General features: G+C 48.0%; 1 protein-coding gene and 2 long non-coding RNA genes across 3 annotated transcripts in view; 2 read left to right on the top strand and 1 right to left on the bottom strand.

The window, feature by feature from the left end:
- Nucleotides 1–450: 450 nt before the first annotated feature.
- Nucleotides 451–6706, top strand: LOC121022271 (uncharacterized). Its single transcript, XR_005786882.1, has 4 exons — nt 451–498; nt 1414–1681; nt 1928–2125; nt 6663–6706. It is a non-coding gene; the product is annotated as an uncharacterized LOC121022271 (long non-coding RNA).
- Nucleotides 6707–8595: 1889 nt separating this feature from the next.
- Nucleotides 8596–12304, top strand: LOC121022252 (uncharacterized). Its single transcript, XR_005786868.1, has 4 exons — nt 8596–8938; nt 9557–9654; nt 9850–10874; nt 11352–12304. It is a non-coding gene; the product is annotated as an uncharacterized LOC121022252 (long non-coding RNA).
- The window catches only part of KBTBD12 (kelch repeat and BTB domain containing 12), a 29698-nt gene continuing 24259 nt past the window's right edge, over nt 12291–17729 (bottom strand). The window contains exon 2 of the mRNA XM_040463259.1: nt 12291–15117. Coding sequence (XP_040319193.1) covers nt 14936–15117 — 182 coding nt within the window. The 3' untranslated portion in view covers nt 12291–14935. The remainder of the gene's footprint in view (nt 15118–17729) is intronic.

Genomic DNA, 17729 nt, shown 5'->3' with positions numbered 1-17729 from the left:
GGGAAATCATATGGTATTTGTCTTTCTGTAACTGATTTCGCTTAGCATAATATACTCTAGTTCCATCCATGTTGTTTCAAATGGTAAGATTTCATTCTTTTTCATGGCTCAGTAATATTCCATCACACACACACACACACACACACACACACACACACACACACACCACATCTTCTTTATCCACTTATCAGTTGATGGACACTTGGGCTCTTTCCATAGTTTGGCTATTGTTAATAATGCTGCTATAAACACTGGGGTGTATGTGCCTCTTCAAATCTCTATTTTTGAATTCTTTGGGTAAATACCTAGTAGTGCAATTGCTGGATCATTGGGTAATTCTATTTTTAACTTTTTGAGGAAACTCCATACTGTTTTCCAGAGTGGCTGCACCAGTTTGCATTCCCACCAACAGTGCAAGAGGGTTCTCGTTTCTCCGCATCCTCGCCAACACCTGTTGTTTCCTGTGTTGTTAATTTTAGTCATCCTGACAGATATGAGGTGGTATCTCATTGTGGTTTTGATTTGTATTTCCCTGATGATGAGTGATGTTGAGCATCTTTTCATGTGTTTTTTTTTTATCCATCTGAATGCCTCCTTACACAAAAACTTTAAATGTGCTTTTCCAAAACATGTACAAAGAGTTAAAGCATGTCTGAAGAATTAAAGGAAAGTATGCGAACACTGTCTTACCAAATAGAAAATACCAATAAAGAGCTACAAATTACAAACATAGAAATTACAGAGTAAAAAAACAAATACAGTAACAGAAATGAAAACTCCATCAGAGGAGCTCAATAACAGATTTCAACAGGTGGGAGGAAGAATCAACAAACATAAAGATAGAACAATTGAGATGATCCGTTCCGAGGGAAAGACAGAAAAGTGAGAGCGAGCTAAGCCCCAGGCAAGCATAAGGAAGCATATGACAGTCACAGTGATGACCACGAGACCTAAAAGGGGGCTTTCAGTTTGGTACAGTAGTTAGTCCTTCTTACAGGGGATTGTAAGGTGTATTTTGCATATATTCAAGTCCCGTTATACAAAAGTGTGTTGATCACAGGATAAACCCTGAACCCCCAGAACAGCTAGTCCCAATGTTGTTCTCTGCTGGGATGTCTCTGACCGGTAGTAGTTCTATTGCAAGCAGTCCCTTGGGTTGTACGCAGTGTCTTGTTTGTACCTTCCTGGTACTCCCTGTAACACCTTCATTCCCTCCCAAGAAGCCACTTTTAAAGTGCAAATGATGAGTTTGATCTGATTTAAATAAAGCAAATCATTACTGACAGACCTCTCACAGTGCACTTTACTCTGATCAAGTCACATATGTGACTTAATGCATTTTCCAGCATGACAGTTGAATACTGTTGGCCTAGGAATTATGCTTACTAGAAAATCTTTATTCTCTCATGTTAGGGATAAATGAAGTGTTCCACCAGCAATGACTCATACCTCCAAAACTGTTTTTGAAGATCCACGGGGCCAACTCGTATTTACCTCTGAGAAGTTCAGCCTGGGTGGCCAAGGATGCCAGAGAGCTGCTGTGGACGAGAGAACAATCAGTGAAGCAATTCAAGCCCCTCCTCCTTGTAGTTTTCCCTGTGCCACGGACCCGTGGAAGAGATGGGGCCAGTTTTCCTGTAGAAAGTCCCTTTCTCTGGATTGATCTGCTTGCTCCCCTGAGGTATTGTATTAACTGCTTCTCCATTTTTTGTTTCCTAACAACTTAAAGTTATATTGAAGGATGTATTGGATGTAGTTACAACATTTTTGGCAAGAATCCTTCACAGGTGGTGCTGGGTACTTCATTCCGTATCATGTCAGATGGCACAGAATGTCTGCTTGTTTTGCTCTTACTGATAAGTGGGTCCAGATAATGACAGCTTGCTCTCCCTTATAAGGTATATTTTTCCTCTGGATTTTTCCCTAGGGGATGAGACTTTGTCAGCCTGTGGCTATCACCCCACGGCTTTGGCATTCATTGATGATTGTAGCCTGGATCAGTTATTTCAATTGTGATTTTAAAGCTGTCCCTACTTCCACATTTATAAATGGAATGCTTCTGCAAAGAAGAGCTTTCCCACATCAGCTGGAGTTCCTTGGTAACCCGGAATTCCAGTTTGTATCGGTAAGTCAGGAATCACGCTTAATTATGCCCCGTAATAATTTTGAAAATAAGGAGTTGATACTCAATAGTGGCAAATTAGATTTATTTTTGCTTTCCCTTATTTTGATTATTCTTATAAACTTGTGAATTTTTATTTGATGGGTTTTAATCAATTATAATAATTCTTTTTAATGCTCAAATATTCCCATCTTTGGACAATGGGGCCTTTTTTTAGGGGGCTCCTTGTGATCTTTGACGTGTTATGGAGCTATTTTTAAACATTTAATTAAATTTAATTTTAAATACCAGTATAGTTAACATATCGTGTCATATTAGTTTCAGGTGTACAATACATTGATTTAACAGTTCCATACATCACCCGATGGCTCATCATGACAAGTGCACTCCTGAATCTCCATCACTCATTTAACCCATCCCCCCATTCACCTCCCCTCTGGTAGCTGCCGGTTTGTTTTCTGCAATTAAGAGTCTGGGGGTGCCCAGGTGGATCAGTCAATTAAGCATCCGACTTCGGCTCAGGTCATGATCTCACCGCTCGTGAATTCGAGCCCCACGTCGGGCTCTGTGCTGACAGCTCAGAGCCTGGAACTTTTTTCCTCTGTGTATGTCTCTCTCTCTGCCCCTACCCTGGTCACACTCTGTCTCTCTATCTCACAAAAATAAACATTGGAAAAAAATTTTTTAAAGTACATATATCTTTTTGAGTTAGTGTTTTTGTTTTCTTTGGGTAAGTACCCAGTACTGCAGTTACTGGATCATAAAGTAATTCTATTTTTAATTTTTTGAGGAACCTCCATACTGTTTTCCAGAGTGGCTACGCCAGTTTGCACTCCCACCCGCAGTGCACAAGAGTTCCTTTTTCTCTACATCCCCACCAACACCTGTTTTTTCTTGTGTTGTTGGTTTTAGCCATTCTGACAGGTGTGAGGTGGTCTCTCATTGTAGTTTTGATTTATATTTCCCTGATAATGAGTGATGATGAACATCTTTTCATGTGTCTGTTGGCCACATGTATGTCTTCTTTGGAGAAATGTCTATGTATGTCTTCTGCCCATTTTTTAAATTGGATTATGTGTGTTTTGGCATGGAGCTAGGTTTTTCAAAGCTGCCTTATCACCACTCATGTGCCAGACTAGCTAATGAACAAGTCTGATAACAGCAAGGGACAGTGAGCTCATGGAGCCATAGGACCTCTGGTACATTGTTGATGGGTGTGGAAATTGGTGTGACCGTTTTGGAAAACAGTTTACCTTAAGCTACACATACACCTATGCTACGACTCAGAGATTCCACTCCCAGGAAGATACTCAAGAGAAATGATTGCATATGTTCACCAAAGGACATGGACAAAGTGTTCATAGCACCCTTCATAACAGTTTCCCAAACTGGAAACTATGTGTTGATTGATGGCAGAATGGAAATATATCGTGATATATATATATGATATATATGATATATATATATATATCTGCACTGTCAGTGTAGACCCCAATGCGGGGCTCATACCCATGAACCATGAGATCATGACCTGAGCCAAAGTCAAGAGTTGGACACTTAACTGACTGAGCCACCCAGGCCCCGACTCCTTCATTTCTCCTGACAGGGTAGCTCTTACTATTTTCCTGATACAGATAAGGAAGCTCAGATTCAGACAGGTTAAGTGACTGGGCCAAGGCCACACAGCCAGTGGTGCGGGAGCTGGGGTTAGAACCATGGAGTGCTGTGTGGCTCTTTATAAAATATATTGGAAACATGTAGGAAAGAATAGAGAACAATGTAACAGATATCTGTGTGAAGATCACAGGGCTAGAACAAATCCTGATGTTGCCTCCTACTTGGTTGGGAATCCTTGAGGTCCTGGAGACATTCTGATGAAACCGAAGTCAGCTTTGGGCCTTTCTACATCGCGTTTCTCTCTCTCCCTACACATAAACCTGTCTGAGGTCATTGTGAATCTTTGTCATCCATGTTATTTACTTTATTACATCCGTACACATCTCTAACTCATACACAGCATCATTTTGCATGTTTTACGCTGTGGTTTCATGCGGGATCTATAATCCGGCTACATGCTTGTTGTCATTCAATGTTATGTTTCTGAGGTTTATCCACACAGATGTGTGTATTCTGGTTTGTTCTAATTTCTGCAGATGGTTCCGTTGCACGAATGCACCTAGAGTAGCCATCCATTCTTCTGTTGAGGGGCGCTGGGTTCATTTTCTGACACCTTCCCAGTTATTACAGAAAACGCTGCTGTGAATGCCTGGCGCGCATGCTTACACTTCCCTTGGCCTGGGGGCAAGGGTTTCTTCCCTCTGCATCTGCGAGGGTGGCAGGGCGTTTGCACCTTCAGCTTTACCAAGTAATGCCAAGCCATTCTCCAAAGAGGCTGCCTTGAGGTGCTCCACGCGGCAGAGGGTCCCGGCCAGGCCGGGCCAGGACGGCGCTCTTGTCTGCTTTCTGCCAAAGGAGGGGTGAGGAGTGGTGTCTTCTCGGCTGCTCATCCCCCCCGCCCACCCCCCTGCTTTTTTTTTGCTTATCGTTTTGTAGACCTTCTTTAGGTACCCTGTTTCTAAACCAGGTCTAAGGGACTTTGCCGATGCGGTTCCTGCTTCTCCGGATCCCTGCTGTCCGGGTTGTGTCGGGAGCAGGCCCTGCCAGGGCCTGGGGAGCGAGCCTGGTCCCGGGGCAGTGGGGGGGCCCACCGCCTCAACGCAGGCAGTTGTCGGGTCCGGCCACCAGGGGGAGGAGCTGCTTCCCTGACATCCTCGCCCGGTTCGCGGCCGCAACGTTGGGAAACGCGGCCTCCCGGAGAGGGGCAAGGAGGGTGGGTCGGGGCTGGCGCCCCAGGAGGGGCGTGGCCTTGACCCTAAAAGCAGGGTGAGCCCCCCTGATGGTGGCGCTGAAGGAGGCGGCCCTGGCTAGCTGGCACCTGACGCCTGGGCGGGGCAGCCCTTGTCCACGGGACAGTGACCCGAAGGCTGCGGCTGGAGCCACCAGGTCCAAGGCCGTTTTCCAGGTGGTCCTGTTTTCCCGCTCCATTTGCTACCATCCTTCATCCTTCCTGGGTTTAAGTGGACCAAAGAGCAATCCGGTTGGCAGCTCGACCTCCCTCCTCGGGAGAGCCTGATGTAATCAGTGTTCTTGGCCCTTGAGTCCTGACTGCCCTGAGTTTCACACCCCGCCTGTCTGACCCGGGTCCTGTCTGACCCGCAGCCGCAGCCGCTGCAGGCAAGACTGGGGCTGGGCGGGGGGGCGGCGGAATCGTGTGAGACGAAAGCCCTGAGGGGGGGGGGTGGAGTCTGGCTGGGTGGCTCCCAGGGGAGAGAGCCAGGGACGCAGGACTGAGGGCTGTAGGCCCCAGGGACCAGCTGTGGGTGCCGCCACTCGGACCCCTGCGCTGGAGGGACACTGGGCACGTGGTTGGCACACAGAGACAGGTCTGGGTGTGACTCCACACCCCGGTGTGCCCCCACCCCCCTGACTTTGGACAAGCATCAGCTTTCCTGTCTCTAAAATGGGAGTGATCACAGCAGCAGTGATTGGCTGGCAGGTCTGCCAAGTGCTTTGGAGGTTACATGACTGAAGGATGTAGGGCCTGTAGGGAGCTGTGGTTGGGTTAACTGTCATTAGTCATATAGAGAAAACCCTACTGCAGACAGTGCAAAGTGACTGGAAATTATGTCTTTTTCTGAAAGACAATGCATGTACTTAGTTCAATTGCCACACAGAGTATATAGAAAAAATTTGGTTTCAGGGGCACCTGGGTGACTCGGTTGGTTAAGCATCTGACTTCGGCTCAGGTCGTGATCCTGTCGTCCATGAGTTCCAGCCCCGGCTCGGGCTCTGTGCTGACAGCTCAGAGTCTGGAGCCTGCTTTGGATTCTATGTCTCCCTCTCTCTCTGCTCCTCCCCAGCTCGCGCTCTGTTCTCTCTGTCTCTCAAAAATGAGTAAACGTTAAAACAAAATTTAAAAAAAGATTTGGTTTCTCCCTTCCCTGTCTGACCACAGTCTCCCAGTTCCAGAGTCCTGGAGGGGTGCAGTGTACCAGCTTCTTAGGAATCTTGCTATATACCCCCACGCGCCCCCCCCCCCCATGCCTACATATACACCCAGGCACACACACGTGTATACACACACACTCCGTCGTATACACATGCACATACCGCTGGGAAAATAATTAAAATCTCTTGCCAACCCAGAAAACCTCTCCATGAAGATAGAAGAGAAAGGAAACGGGTTTGTTATTGAATAAGCATTGAACCAGACTGCGTGCATCATGGGTAATCCGCTCAAGAGGTTGCAAAGAAGAAAACGACAGCTCACCTTTTTATACAGCCTGGCAGACACACGCCATTGCCCACGTGCTAGTTGTCTCTGCCCAGAGGAAAAGTGAAATTCCTCCCACCCTTTGACAAGCAGGCAGTTGCGTCCTGGGACCTGGCAAGAGGGGGGACAGGCACCAACCTTCTGAATGTTTACATTTAAAAATTTTTTTTTTATTTTTTTTTCAACGTTTATTTATTTTTGGGACAGAGAGAGACAGAGCATGAACGGGGGAAGGGCAGAGAGAGAGGGAGACACAGAATCGGAAACAAGCTCCAGGCTCTGAGCCATCAGCCCAGAGCCTGACGCGGGGCTCGAACTCACGGACCGCGAGATCGTGACCTGGCTGAAGTCGGACGCTTAACCGACTGCGCCACCCAGGCGCCCCGGAATGTTTACATTTTAGAGAGGGAGGCTTGACTCTGAGAAAGCCAGTCCCAGGATGCAAAACCATCAAGAAGCTTATTTAGCTTTTATTTTTAAAAAGTTTATTTTATTTATTCATTTTTTTTGTCATCTCTACACCCAATGTGGGGCTCGAACTCACAACCCTGTGATTAAGAGTCACATGCTCTTCTGACTGAGCCAGGTAGGTGCCTCCTTATTTAGCTTTTTTTTTTTTTTAATTTTTGAGAGAGAGAGAGAGAGAGAGAGAGAGAGAGAGAATCCCAAGCAGGCTCCATGCTGTCAGTGCAGAGCCTGATGCAGGACTCAATCTCATGATCTCTGAGATCATGACCTGAGCAGAAGTCAGGAGTCTTATGCTCAACCAACTGAGCCATCCAGGCACCCCCTTATTAAACTTTAAAAGAGAGTGACATACCAGGCACCTGGGTGGCTCAGTTGGTTGGGTGTCCAACTCTTGATTTGGGTTCAGGTCATGAACTCACAGTTTGTGAGTTCGAGCCCCACATGGGGCTCCGTGCTGGCAGTGTGGAGCCTGCTTAGGATTCTCTCTCTCCCTCTCTCTCTCTCTCTCTCTGTCCCCTGCTTTCTTGCTCTCTCTCTCTGAATAAATAAACTTAAAAAAAAAAGAGAGAGATTTACATACATCTCAAGGAGACAGAGATATAGCATTTACAATGTCAACTTTTCTAAAGGAAATGCTTAAGTGTGGGAGAGGGTCTGGTTTTCCTGTCATGCACCAGATAAGACTCAATTTCTTTAGTTTTAGGTTTGTATTTACCCTTACAGGACACACTCATACATATATACACACACACACCGCCATACACACATTATAGGCACACACGCTCTTATACACATATACACATGCGTCTGCATACACACATAACATTTTCATAAACACTCACACACATGCATACATGTACACAGACGTGTGGTGGTGCTCATGGCCTTGTCCACATCCCGCCAATGGAACCGGGTTATATACTTAGTTCTCCATCTTGCCTTTTTCACTTGACATTGCACCACAGAGATTGTCTCTTCCTGGTAGAGGAATTAACGATAATTAATGGTAATGCAGACCCCTAACTTTTAGGTGAGCCAATATTCCCCTAGGCGCTTCATCTACATGCGTGCTTTTAACCCCCATACCCTAAGGGTTGCTTACTACTATACCCCCATTTTACAGATGGGGCAACAGAGGCTCAGAGAGGCCCCGAGGGCCACACCTAGTGCTGTTTCGTGGTCTTTAAGCAGTGACGTTCTCCACCAAGTGCATGCACAAGAGCGAGTGGGGAGGGGACCGGGGTCAGCTGAGTGGGTCGTGTTTGGTTCTGCCACGAGCTCCTGGTGTAGCCTTGCAAGAGTCCTTCCCAGCTTGGGCCTGGGGTCCCCCTTCTGGCGGGTGAGAGGTTGGGCCTGTGGTGCGTCCAGGCCAGCTCTGAGTTTTGCTGTTCAAGGGCCTCCAAACTGTGGGTCCATTAGCTCCTGAGAACCAGGCGCTGCCCTGCCAAGGCTCTTCAGTGACTCGGGCATGGAAGGCCCTTTCCTGCAATAATGGAGAACACCCGGCACAGGAGTGGAGGGTGCCTGCTTGTTGAGGATCTTTCGTCCCTGTCCTCACCCATGTCCCTGCCCCTATTCCCTTCCTAGTCATTAATTCCAGCTCAGGCTTTGCGTTCTTGTAAACTGATGTAAACACCAGTCATAGCTGAGCCTTGGTAAGGTGTGGCTAGCTTTCCTCTCCGGGGTTAATGATGCTCTGATTTTTATTTATTTTTTTCCTTTGGCTTAGCTTTCTATGTTCTGGAGAGACTGAAGAGGGGAGTTCCCAGAGCAGTGCATGGACCATGGCAGATACTCAGCAAGAGTGTGTCGCAAGAGTGAAGAGCTCTTGGTGCTGTGGGGGGAGCTGGAGAAATCAGAGCAACGGAAGACTGTTCTACTCTCTTCATAGCTCTGAACAACGGTCTGGTCCAAACGTCTGGTCTTCACAGCTATCCTGAGACCGATGCTGTTCTTTCTCACCCTTCTTTTCGCAGACTGAGAAACTGAGGCAGAGAGGTTTCAGGTCACATAAGGTGGGTGGTGTGGGATGTGGCCCTGGAGAGCTGTGGGTAGAGAGAGGCCCCAGGGTCACTCCCCCAGGTTACGAAATTTTCTCCTCCAAGGGGGGATATGCACTTCATTTCATTCGATTCTCCAACACCCTGCAAGTGGAGTAGAAATGATTAGTCCCACTGTCTAGGTAGGGACCAGAAAGGTAGGAGAGGGGATGAGGGGTGCCCAAGGCCACACAGCAGGGTGTGGGGGCTGGGATGGGAACTGGTTGGCCCCGCTTTCTCTGCACCCAGCTACCTGCACCTGGGGTTCTGGGCCATGAGAGAGGCCAGCAAGGTGGTGCTTGCATGGGTCTGCTTTTGAGACAGAAAACTTTTTTTGGTAGGGCTTGGTGGCGATTAGAGAGTATGTGTGCTGGTATTTTAACTAATCTCTATGCCCAATGTGGGGCTAGAACTCACAACCCTGAGATCAAGAGTCACGTGCTCTACCCACTGAGCCAGCCAGTGACTTTTTTTCCGGCTGAAAGTTGTGCACATAATGATTGGAAACCACTTGGGCAGAGTGAGTGCAAAATGTGTAGACTCCAACCCCTCATAAGATGTCCTTTGCTGTATATGCATTCGTCTCTCCTCTAGAACGTGAACTTGTGGGGGGCAGGGCCCTGCATCACGGATCTCTGCCCAGCTCAGCCCTGGCTCAAGAAAAGTGAGAAAGACCAGGTTCCCCACTGCGGGTGAGTTCTGATCCTCCTCGCGCGGCTCCCCTCTGAGTAGCTCCTTGGTGGCAAGGGGCCTCCCGCTAGCTCAGGGCTGAGCCCTCCAATGTGCCAAGTGGAGAAAGGGGGAGAGTGGCTCCATCTGGGCTGGAGCTGTCAGATCTGTGCCATGGGATGTCCTGATCCTGCCCTCTCCCTCGTCCGTCCTCTCAGGTCCCGCCCCTCAGATGCTACAGACACAGAGTCGGCTTGCTCCCCTTAGAATATGGTTCTGGAGGCCCACAGCATTGCAAAGGCAGAGAAACCGGCGATCATTGCCACTGCTGGGCCTTAGACCATGCCTCTGACTCGAAGTGCCCTTGGGGGTGAAGAGCCTCAGGTTTGGTGTGGCACCAGAAGCTTCGGTTGCTCTTTCTGACCTCATTTTTCCTGTGCTGCACTGGCCCTTGGAGATGACCCACTGCTGGGTCTTTCAATGCTGAGGGAGGTGCCTGGCCTCCCACGTGGGCTGCGACCACGCTCACACATCAGGTGCCCCTCTCGGTGCTGACTGGGTGCCCTCCTCGTGAGCCCTTCAGTGCGGCTCAGACCAGCCTTTGCATGAATCCACTCTGCTTCCTAACTTGGCTGCTACCTGCCATGTCTCTCCATAAGCCCAGATGCCACTGAGTGGCTTGAGACCACATGCAGCACAGCCGGGCACGCCCCTGCATCTGTCTCCCAGGCTCCCGGCCTCCACAGAGAACCTAAGTGCCGTGCAAAGCCCACTTTCCAAACAACCGCCAGTCTGGAATTGGGTGCCACAGCTCACAGCAATAGAGCAGGTCAGATCCCTACCCCTTCAAGTAACAGCTGGAGGGAACAACTGTGAAATCCCCATCCCTGGGTGATCTGTTAGAGAAATTAGGTCACACCTGTGATAAGGTGCGATATGGCCCATAAAAAAGAAAGTGAAACCCTCTCTTTTAGCCATATTGCTGAGTAAAAGCAGAATGGAAGAGAACCATGGTATATATGTGAAAACAAAAGACTAGGCATCTATTTTCCTTTATAATGGATGTATTTCCTTAGCTCAGTATTTCTCGTCAAGGGAATCTGATGGAAGGCACTGGAAGTTGGCAAACCTTTTCTGTGAAGGACCAGATGGTAAATATTCTGGGCTTCACGGGCTGGAGGTCTCCATCGCAGCTCCTTGGGTCTGCTGCTGCAGCCGGAAAGCCATAGACAAAACGTACATGGTGAGCGCGGCTGTGCCCCCAGAACATTTTATTCACAAAAACAGGTGGCGGGTGGGATTAGTAGGAAACAAAAACACTGGAGTTTTGAGAGGAAAATACTGGAGAGATAGCTCGGAAACCATCGGCCAGGCATGCAGAACTCCCCTCACAGAGGGAATGAAGACACTCTCAGATATCCCAGGAACTGGACTGTTTGAGTCCTCCCCTTGGGCGGGGCTAGCAAATGTCACCCCAAGAGCAAGTGGCTTTGGTGGGGGAGGGTTGGAGTGTTGGGAAATCTTGGGCTGCAAGTAACTCAGGGAAGTCTGAACTTAGGGAACGTTTATTGAAACAAGTGGCATGTGGCAAAAAGTCCCATGGCTGGTTCATTCCGTGGCTTCAGCGTGTTATCCAGGACTTGGGTCTCTCCATGCCCCCAGCTGGTCCCCATCTATGGGTCAACTGCAGCTGTCTCTGTTTGTCTCCTTGTCACCGCAGGGCAGTGGCTGCAGCCCCAGTGGCACACAGACTTGAAAAGACTTGGCAGAGAAAACCCTTCCAAAAGTCCCTCCAGAGATGTCCCTCTAGATCCCTTTGGCCGAGACTATTCCACATGGCCTGTTAAGCTAGCTATGGTACAAGCAGTGGCTTCTGTGACCGCTTCTTGCAGGACTTCCTGATGAGCTGGGACAGCCTCCTTGTTGTTGCAAACAAGGATGGGGCCAGCTGGGGCCGCTAGGGCTGGCAAAGAAGTGGGGTGAGTCAACTACACCCCAAACCCTCTTTTCTCTCTTGATGACTCCCAGCTGGGCCCGGTGTGAACGGCTGAAGCCATCTGGTTGGTGGCTGTCTTTAAGGGTCACTGGTGGAGGGGGCAGGACCCCTGAAAACGCTTTCTGGGTTTTGGTTTTGGGTGACTGGCCATTCTCCTGTGGTAAAGCTCCCAGCATCTCCCTGCTCTCTGACTCTGCTAGCAAACCACACACACCCTCTGTTTCTGTGCAATGGACTTGCTGTCCTAACCTCGCGGTTACCAGGTTAGTTCAGCTTCGGTGACAGGGACTCCTGCCCGTGTCTGCTCTCACCCTGCCCATCCACACTGCACCCTGGAGGGTTGTTCCTGAAGGACTTCCTTGCCTGAAACCGAGGTGCCAAGGCAGCGACCGACTCTCTGGTGTGGCATTCAAGGCCTTTCGTGATTGGCCTCATCTCTTTTTCCTGACATCCTCCTGTGTTTCAACCGTCCTGGAAGCAGGGTCACCTCCTGCCCCCCTTCCCACCTCACACGTCCTGGCCTCTGGGCCTTGCTTGCTCCCTGTGATCTTCTGGCAGGACATCCCTCCCTGCCCTCCCCGGGATGCTCAGTACTTGCTGGGCACAGAAGTCCCTTCTTCAAGAGAAATCTACATGGAATTGCAATATGAAAAACAGTAAAAGTGATTGCTCATTATCGTACATTTATATTTTGTAAGTTCAAACTGAAAGCATTTGCTCATCGTAAAGTCGATCAGTGAGAACAGTGGCGCTTTCTTGGCGGATGCAGACCAGACGGGGCTGGGCTGATGGCTGCCATCTCTTGCCAGCCTCAGCCTCCAGATCATTTCCCTACTATGGTGTGCTGCTCAGCGTCCGGAAGTCCTGCCTCACGAAGAGTCCATGTTTTCTGAGAGTCCTCCACTGAGATACTGGGACAGCCGTCAGCTGAGATGAGGAAAGGAGCGGTAGGAATTCAAAGCCGAATCTCTGACAATATCTGCCAGCAGGAGGGCAGAGACATCTTGTTTTTAATTACAAATACGAAAGTCAGACAAAAAGCACCTCGGGCTTAAAATAGACACTAAAGTGAAGGCTTGCTTGTTTACCTGCACACCACCTGGAGGGCCTGAGTGGCTGGGTCTGGGGAGCTAAGAACCCCCTCACACCACATGCACGGCTCCCCTATAATCACAAGTACTGGTTGTTGTGGGCACCATGCTTTGGGAAATGCAGACTACAATGACGATGCTAGTAGAAATAATGGCAGGTGAAGGATGTTTATTGTCTTAGTATCGAACAGGGACTGTGCTCAGCACTTTCTCACTCGGTCCTCACACCAACCCTAGAAATGATTTTTCTTCATTTGGGGAAAATGAGGCTTTAGAAAAGGTTATTTTTGGCCAAGATCACACGGCTGGCTAAGTAGCAACGCTGGCACCAGGGCCGAGATCTTGAACCCAGTGCCTCTAGAAGATGGATCACGACGCGCTGACCAGGCCTCCTTGACACACGGAAATGTGGCAGCTTCTAGTGTGTGTGTGCAGCAGGCACCGTGGTTCTGCTAAGAGGAAGTTGGGGAAACAGACCTGTGGGGGGCTCTCTGCAACCATGGCTTCCATGGCCAGCACAGCCCACTCCCAGAACTGCTCTGCCTTTGCAGCAAGAAAAATAATCCACAGATTGTGGAGAAGGATCAGCTCATTTGAACTCACATGAGTAGTGTTCTTAGAACCCTCTGTATAAACACAGAGAATGTGTTTGCGCCTCACTGCCTACAAGCACACTTTGCTCACCATGGGCTTCGAGTAGCACAGTTGCAAACTGCAAAGTGACAGACACGGCCCCTGCCCTCCTAGAGCCTGGCCTACTTGGGGACAACCTGCGCTGGTCTAAGTGGACCCCCTGGGTGGTGGCAGAAGCAGGTTTCCAACTGGCTCCAGTTTCCATGGACCTGGCTTTTCTGCCTGGTGTAGCCTCTCGCTAGAATCTGGCGACATGGGCTGATGGGCATCACGGCCACACAGCTCTGCACCAGCGAAGAGCCATCTCGATCTAGCATTGTCTCCTTCTGGGAAAATTCTAGGGAATTTGCTGACCACTCCTGTGTAAGCAAGAGTCCCGTGCACTGGGAAACTCTGGAGAAGCTACCAAAATGCATTCTTTGAATCCATTGTGCTTCCAAGAGTATGGATGGCCAGGAAAATAGATGGATTTCCCACGTGTCATTTACATGTCAGCCCTAAAGCATATTTTGGGAGTGCCTGTTTTCTGATGATGCTCAACCGGGGGCTGAAGCAGGCAGCTCCATCCCTACCTTCCAGTCTTGGGGAAGATATTGCAAAGGCTGGGTAAGAGGGCAGGCGGCAGGTAGCCAAAAGGATATGCTTCCTCTCTCCTTCACTCCAGGGCCTGGACTATGGGTGGCCTAGGCCAGTTGCATGCAGCCAGGGCCAGTGTCCAGAAGGTCATATGCACTTGAGAGCCGGCCAAGGGCAGCTTGGATAAGTGTTGTCCAGGGTACTGTGTGCCAACCTGAGTGGGCCAGGGTAGCAGGGCTCCCCATCTCTGTCCCTGGCACTGCCCTGGCCCAGGGTGGAGTTCCTCTCTGCTCACTGTGGTTGGGCTTGAGTGCCTGAGCTGTTGGCAACTTGTGGTCCACGGCTAGCCCCGTTTTGGGCAATGTTGTCGCAGTAGAAGAGTATCATACACGAGAATAGAAAGCCTTTGTAAGACTGAAACCAGAACAGAGCAGAGAGAGAAGTCTTCCTTTAACATCACAGGATGTTGAGATAACTCCTCTGCTCAGAGACCAGGTCCACAGTCCTTGCTTTTCCAGGTGTTGGTCACTTATCTGCAACCTTCTTTTCCAACCTTAGTAGCAGAGCCTATGGCCCCGGCAACCTGACCCAGCTCTGGGCCTTTGCTCAGCTGTTTCTGTGATGTCCCCATCAGCTGCACCCATGGGACTGCTTCTTCCTCATCCTCCAAGGCCCTGGCGAAAGGCCTGCTCCTTGACAGTGCAGTCCTTGAGTCCCAGCAGCATGAGGTCACTCCATCACCCGATTCCTATGGCACTCACCCTGTGTTCTTCCTGTGCTGTCGCCACACTTGGCCTTGTAATGTCTTGTCCATCCTAGCCGACTGGAGGTCCCTGAGCACAGACCCTGCTCACTCCCTATCACAGCACCAAGCACACGCTGCTATGCACATGGACCGCTATGCCTGCAACACACATGTCCAGGGTGACTGGCTGGGGCCTGTGGCTCTCTCCATTCCTAATGCCTCCTGTGCAGACGTAGCAGGAGGTCCTACAGCAAACACTGACTTCAGTGCTCATTGCCTTCTTCCACCAAATCTGAAGGTGGGGGGATGAGGTCTCGGGGGTTCATCCTGGCCACCAGGCAGACATCGTAACGGTCATGCATGAGGACATCAATGGCTACAACATTCCACTGGTTTTCCCATGGGTCTAGCTCCAGTATTTCTTTGGAGATAACTTCATGTCGATCTGAAAAATAGCAAGGTAGGAAGACAAAAATATCATGGGGGTATTAAATTCAGAGGCCATTTCACTCTATTTAACAACTTCCTCTAAAAGGCATCAAGTACCAAAATGAAAAAACAACTGAATAAACATACTTTAAATGGAAGGCACAATGCCCCTGACATATAAGAAACTAACAAAGGCCATGTTACAACTCACATTCAGAAATTATTTGACATGCTAACAGGGTATACTACTGTCTACATTTGCTAATTTATTAATGTTGGGAGCTACAGATGAAATTGTCCTATTTCTACACCTGTAGGGGAGATACAGCTTGTGACCTTGTATGACTTGCTGACCTCCCTGAGTTTATGTTTCCACAAAGCCAGACAGGGATGCTAATACTAAGCCAGGGTCCTTGCAGGAAACAGATGGTCACCCTATCTGGGTGATTTGAAGAGAATTTAGTGAAGGGACTGTTGGAAAGGTGTGGGCAGGGTTCAAGAAGACCCACAAGGGATGGCACAATCCTCCAGGGCTAAGAACATCAAGGGCTATTACCACCCCTAGACCTGAGAGGCAGCAAGGGGAGAAATAGGGACTGGCCTTGGGGAGGGCAGCTGTCTGGAGGGGTGCCTAGGTGGGGAAGATGGAGCAGTCATCCTCAGCAACCCCACAGGGAGGAGGCAGGGACAGGAAATGCCCTGACTCTACCCTCCTTTCACCCAACAATCTCTGCTCTTGCCTCCCATTGGCTGAACCCAACCAGAAGCCAGAGGAGAAAGGTGTCTGTGAATGCACCCAGTATACATCGGCTTCACAGGACATAGAGCATGACAGAGAATGGGGCAGGGTGAGTCTGGAGGGGCAGATGGAAGATTCCTGGTCTGGATGACTATTTCATAATTTTATGATGATCAGAGGAGATAATATATACAAAAGTGCCCAATCCTGGCATATTATCAATTTTTGAAAATGGTCCATATGTGCCTGTAAAGGATGTGTATTTTGTAGTTGTTGGTGCAATGCCCCATATACACTCATTGGGTCATGTTAGCTAACACTTCCATGTATTTTCTGGTTTTTGTGAGCTTGTTCTTCCAGGTACTGAGAGAGTTTTGTTAAAATATTCCGCTAAGATTATGGATTTGTCTGTTTCTCCTTTTAGTTCTGTCAATTTTTAGCATACACATTTTGAGTCTGTTATTAAGTACATATAAATTTTACCATTTATAAATTTATTGTTATGAGTGATCTTCTTACTCTAGAATAAGTTCCATCAGCAGTCTTTTGACTGATATGATAAATACTAAAAAGTGAGATTTCAAGAACCATTCTAATGATCTTTGTCTTTTAACTGGAGCATTTAATTCATTTATATTTAATGTAATTACTGATCTATTTTGGTTTAAATCTACCACCTCATTTGTGGATTGTCCTTGTCTCACTTATTCTTTCTTTTCTCTTTTAATGCCATCTTTTAGATTGGCTGAGTATTTTTTATTATTCCATTTCCTTCCCTCTACTGATTCAGAAGTTATAAACCCTGTTTCTTTCTTTCTTCTTCTTCTTCTTCTTCTTCTTCTTCTTCTTCTTCTTCTTCTTCTTTTTTTTTTTTTTTTTTGGTGTTTATCCTAGAAAGTAAAAACATGCATACTCAACTTATGAAGACCTAAAGATAATCAATGCTTGACCCTCTTCTTGGAGGGCTTTAGAATAGTTTAATTAGGGGCACCTGGGTGGCGCAGTCGGTTAAGTGTCCGACTTCAGCCAGGTCATGATCTTGCGGTCCGTGAGTTCGAGCCCCGCGTCAGGCTCTGGGCTGATGGCTCAGAGCCTGGAGCCTGTTTCCGATTCTGTGTCTCCCTCTCTCTCTGCCCCTCCCCCGTTCATGCTCTGTCTCTCTCTGTCCCCAAAATAAATAAGAAACGTTGAAAAAAAAATTAAAAAAAAAAAAAAGAATAGTTTAATTATATTTACTGCCCTCCCAATTTATTAGCAACTGTTGGTGTGCATTTAAATTCTACCTATCTTTTAACTGTGCAAGACATTATCATTATTGTTTTATACGGTAAATGCTCATTTAGAATTAACCCACATATTTACACTTTCATTGCTCTTCATTATTTTTTGCATCTTAGACTTCATCTATGATAATGTATGATAAAGTATATATACTGTGATAAAGTATATACTTTAGAGGAGGTCTACTGCAAACTCTTCAGCTTTCATTTCCCTGAAAATGTCTTTTTTCCACCTGCATTTCCTGAAAGACTCTTCACTCCCCAAACACCAGAAAATAGTAAAAACTGATATTTATTGTATGTGTACTGTCTACTGTGCTCACTATGTGCTGGCTGCATTTGAGACACTGTGTTATATCATCCTCATAATAAGCCTGTGAGCCAGTACTCTTGTTATTCCAGTTTTACAGATTTGGAAAAACTTACAGCAATTAAATACTGTGGCTACAGGCATACAGTTAGAAGTGGCAGACCCGGAATATGCACCCAGATACGCAGTTCTCAAAACCTGTGCCCGTAACTACTAAGCTCTATTGAATGAAGGGGGACATCGTGGTATCACTGTATTTTCCACAGTATATTGATGAGGACAATGAGTGGGACCTAAGG

The sequence above is a fragment of the Herpailurus yagouaroundi genome, unplaced genomic scaffold, assembly GCF_014898765.1.
Source record: "Herpailurus yagouaroundi ecotype Mexico unplaced genomic scaffold, PumYag 387, whole genome shotgun sequence".
NCBI lineage: Eukaryota > Metazoa > Chordata > Mammalia > Carnivora > Felidae > Herpailurus > Herpailurus yagouaroundi.
Note: the sequence above shows the minus strand (reverse complement) of the source record. Positions and strands in the feature narration are given on the sequence as shown.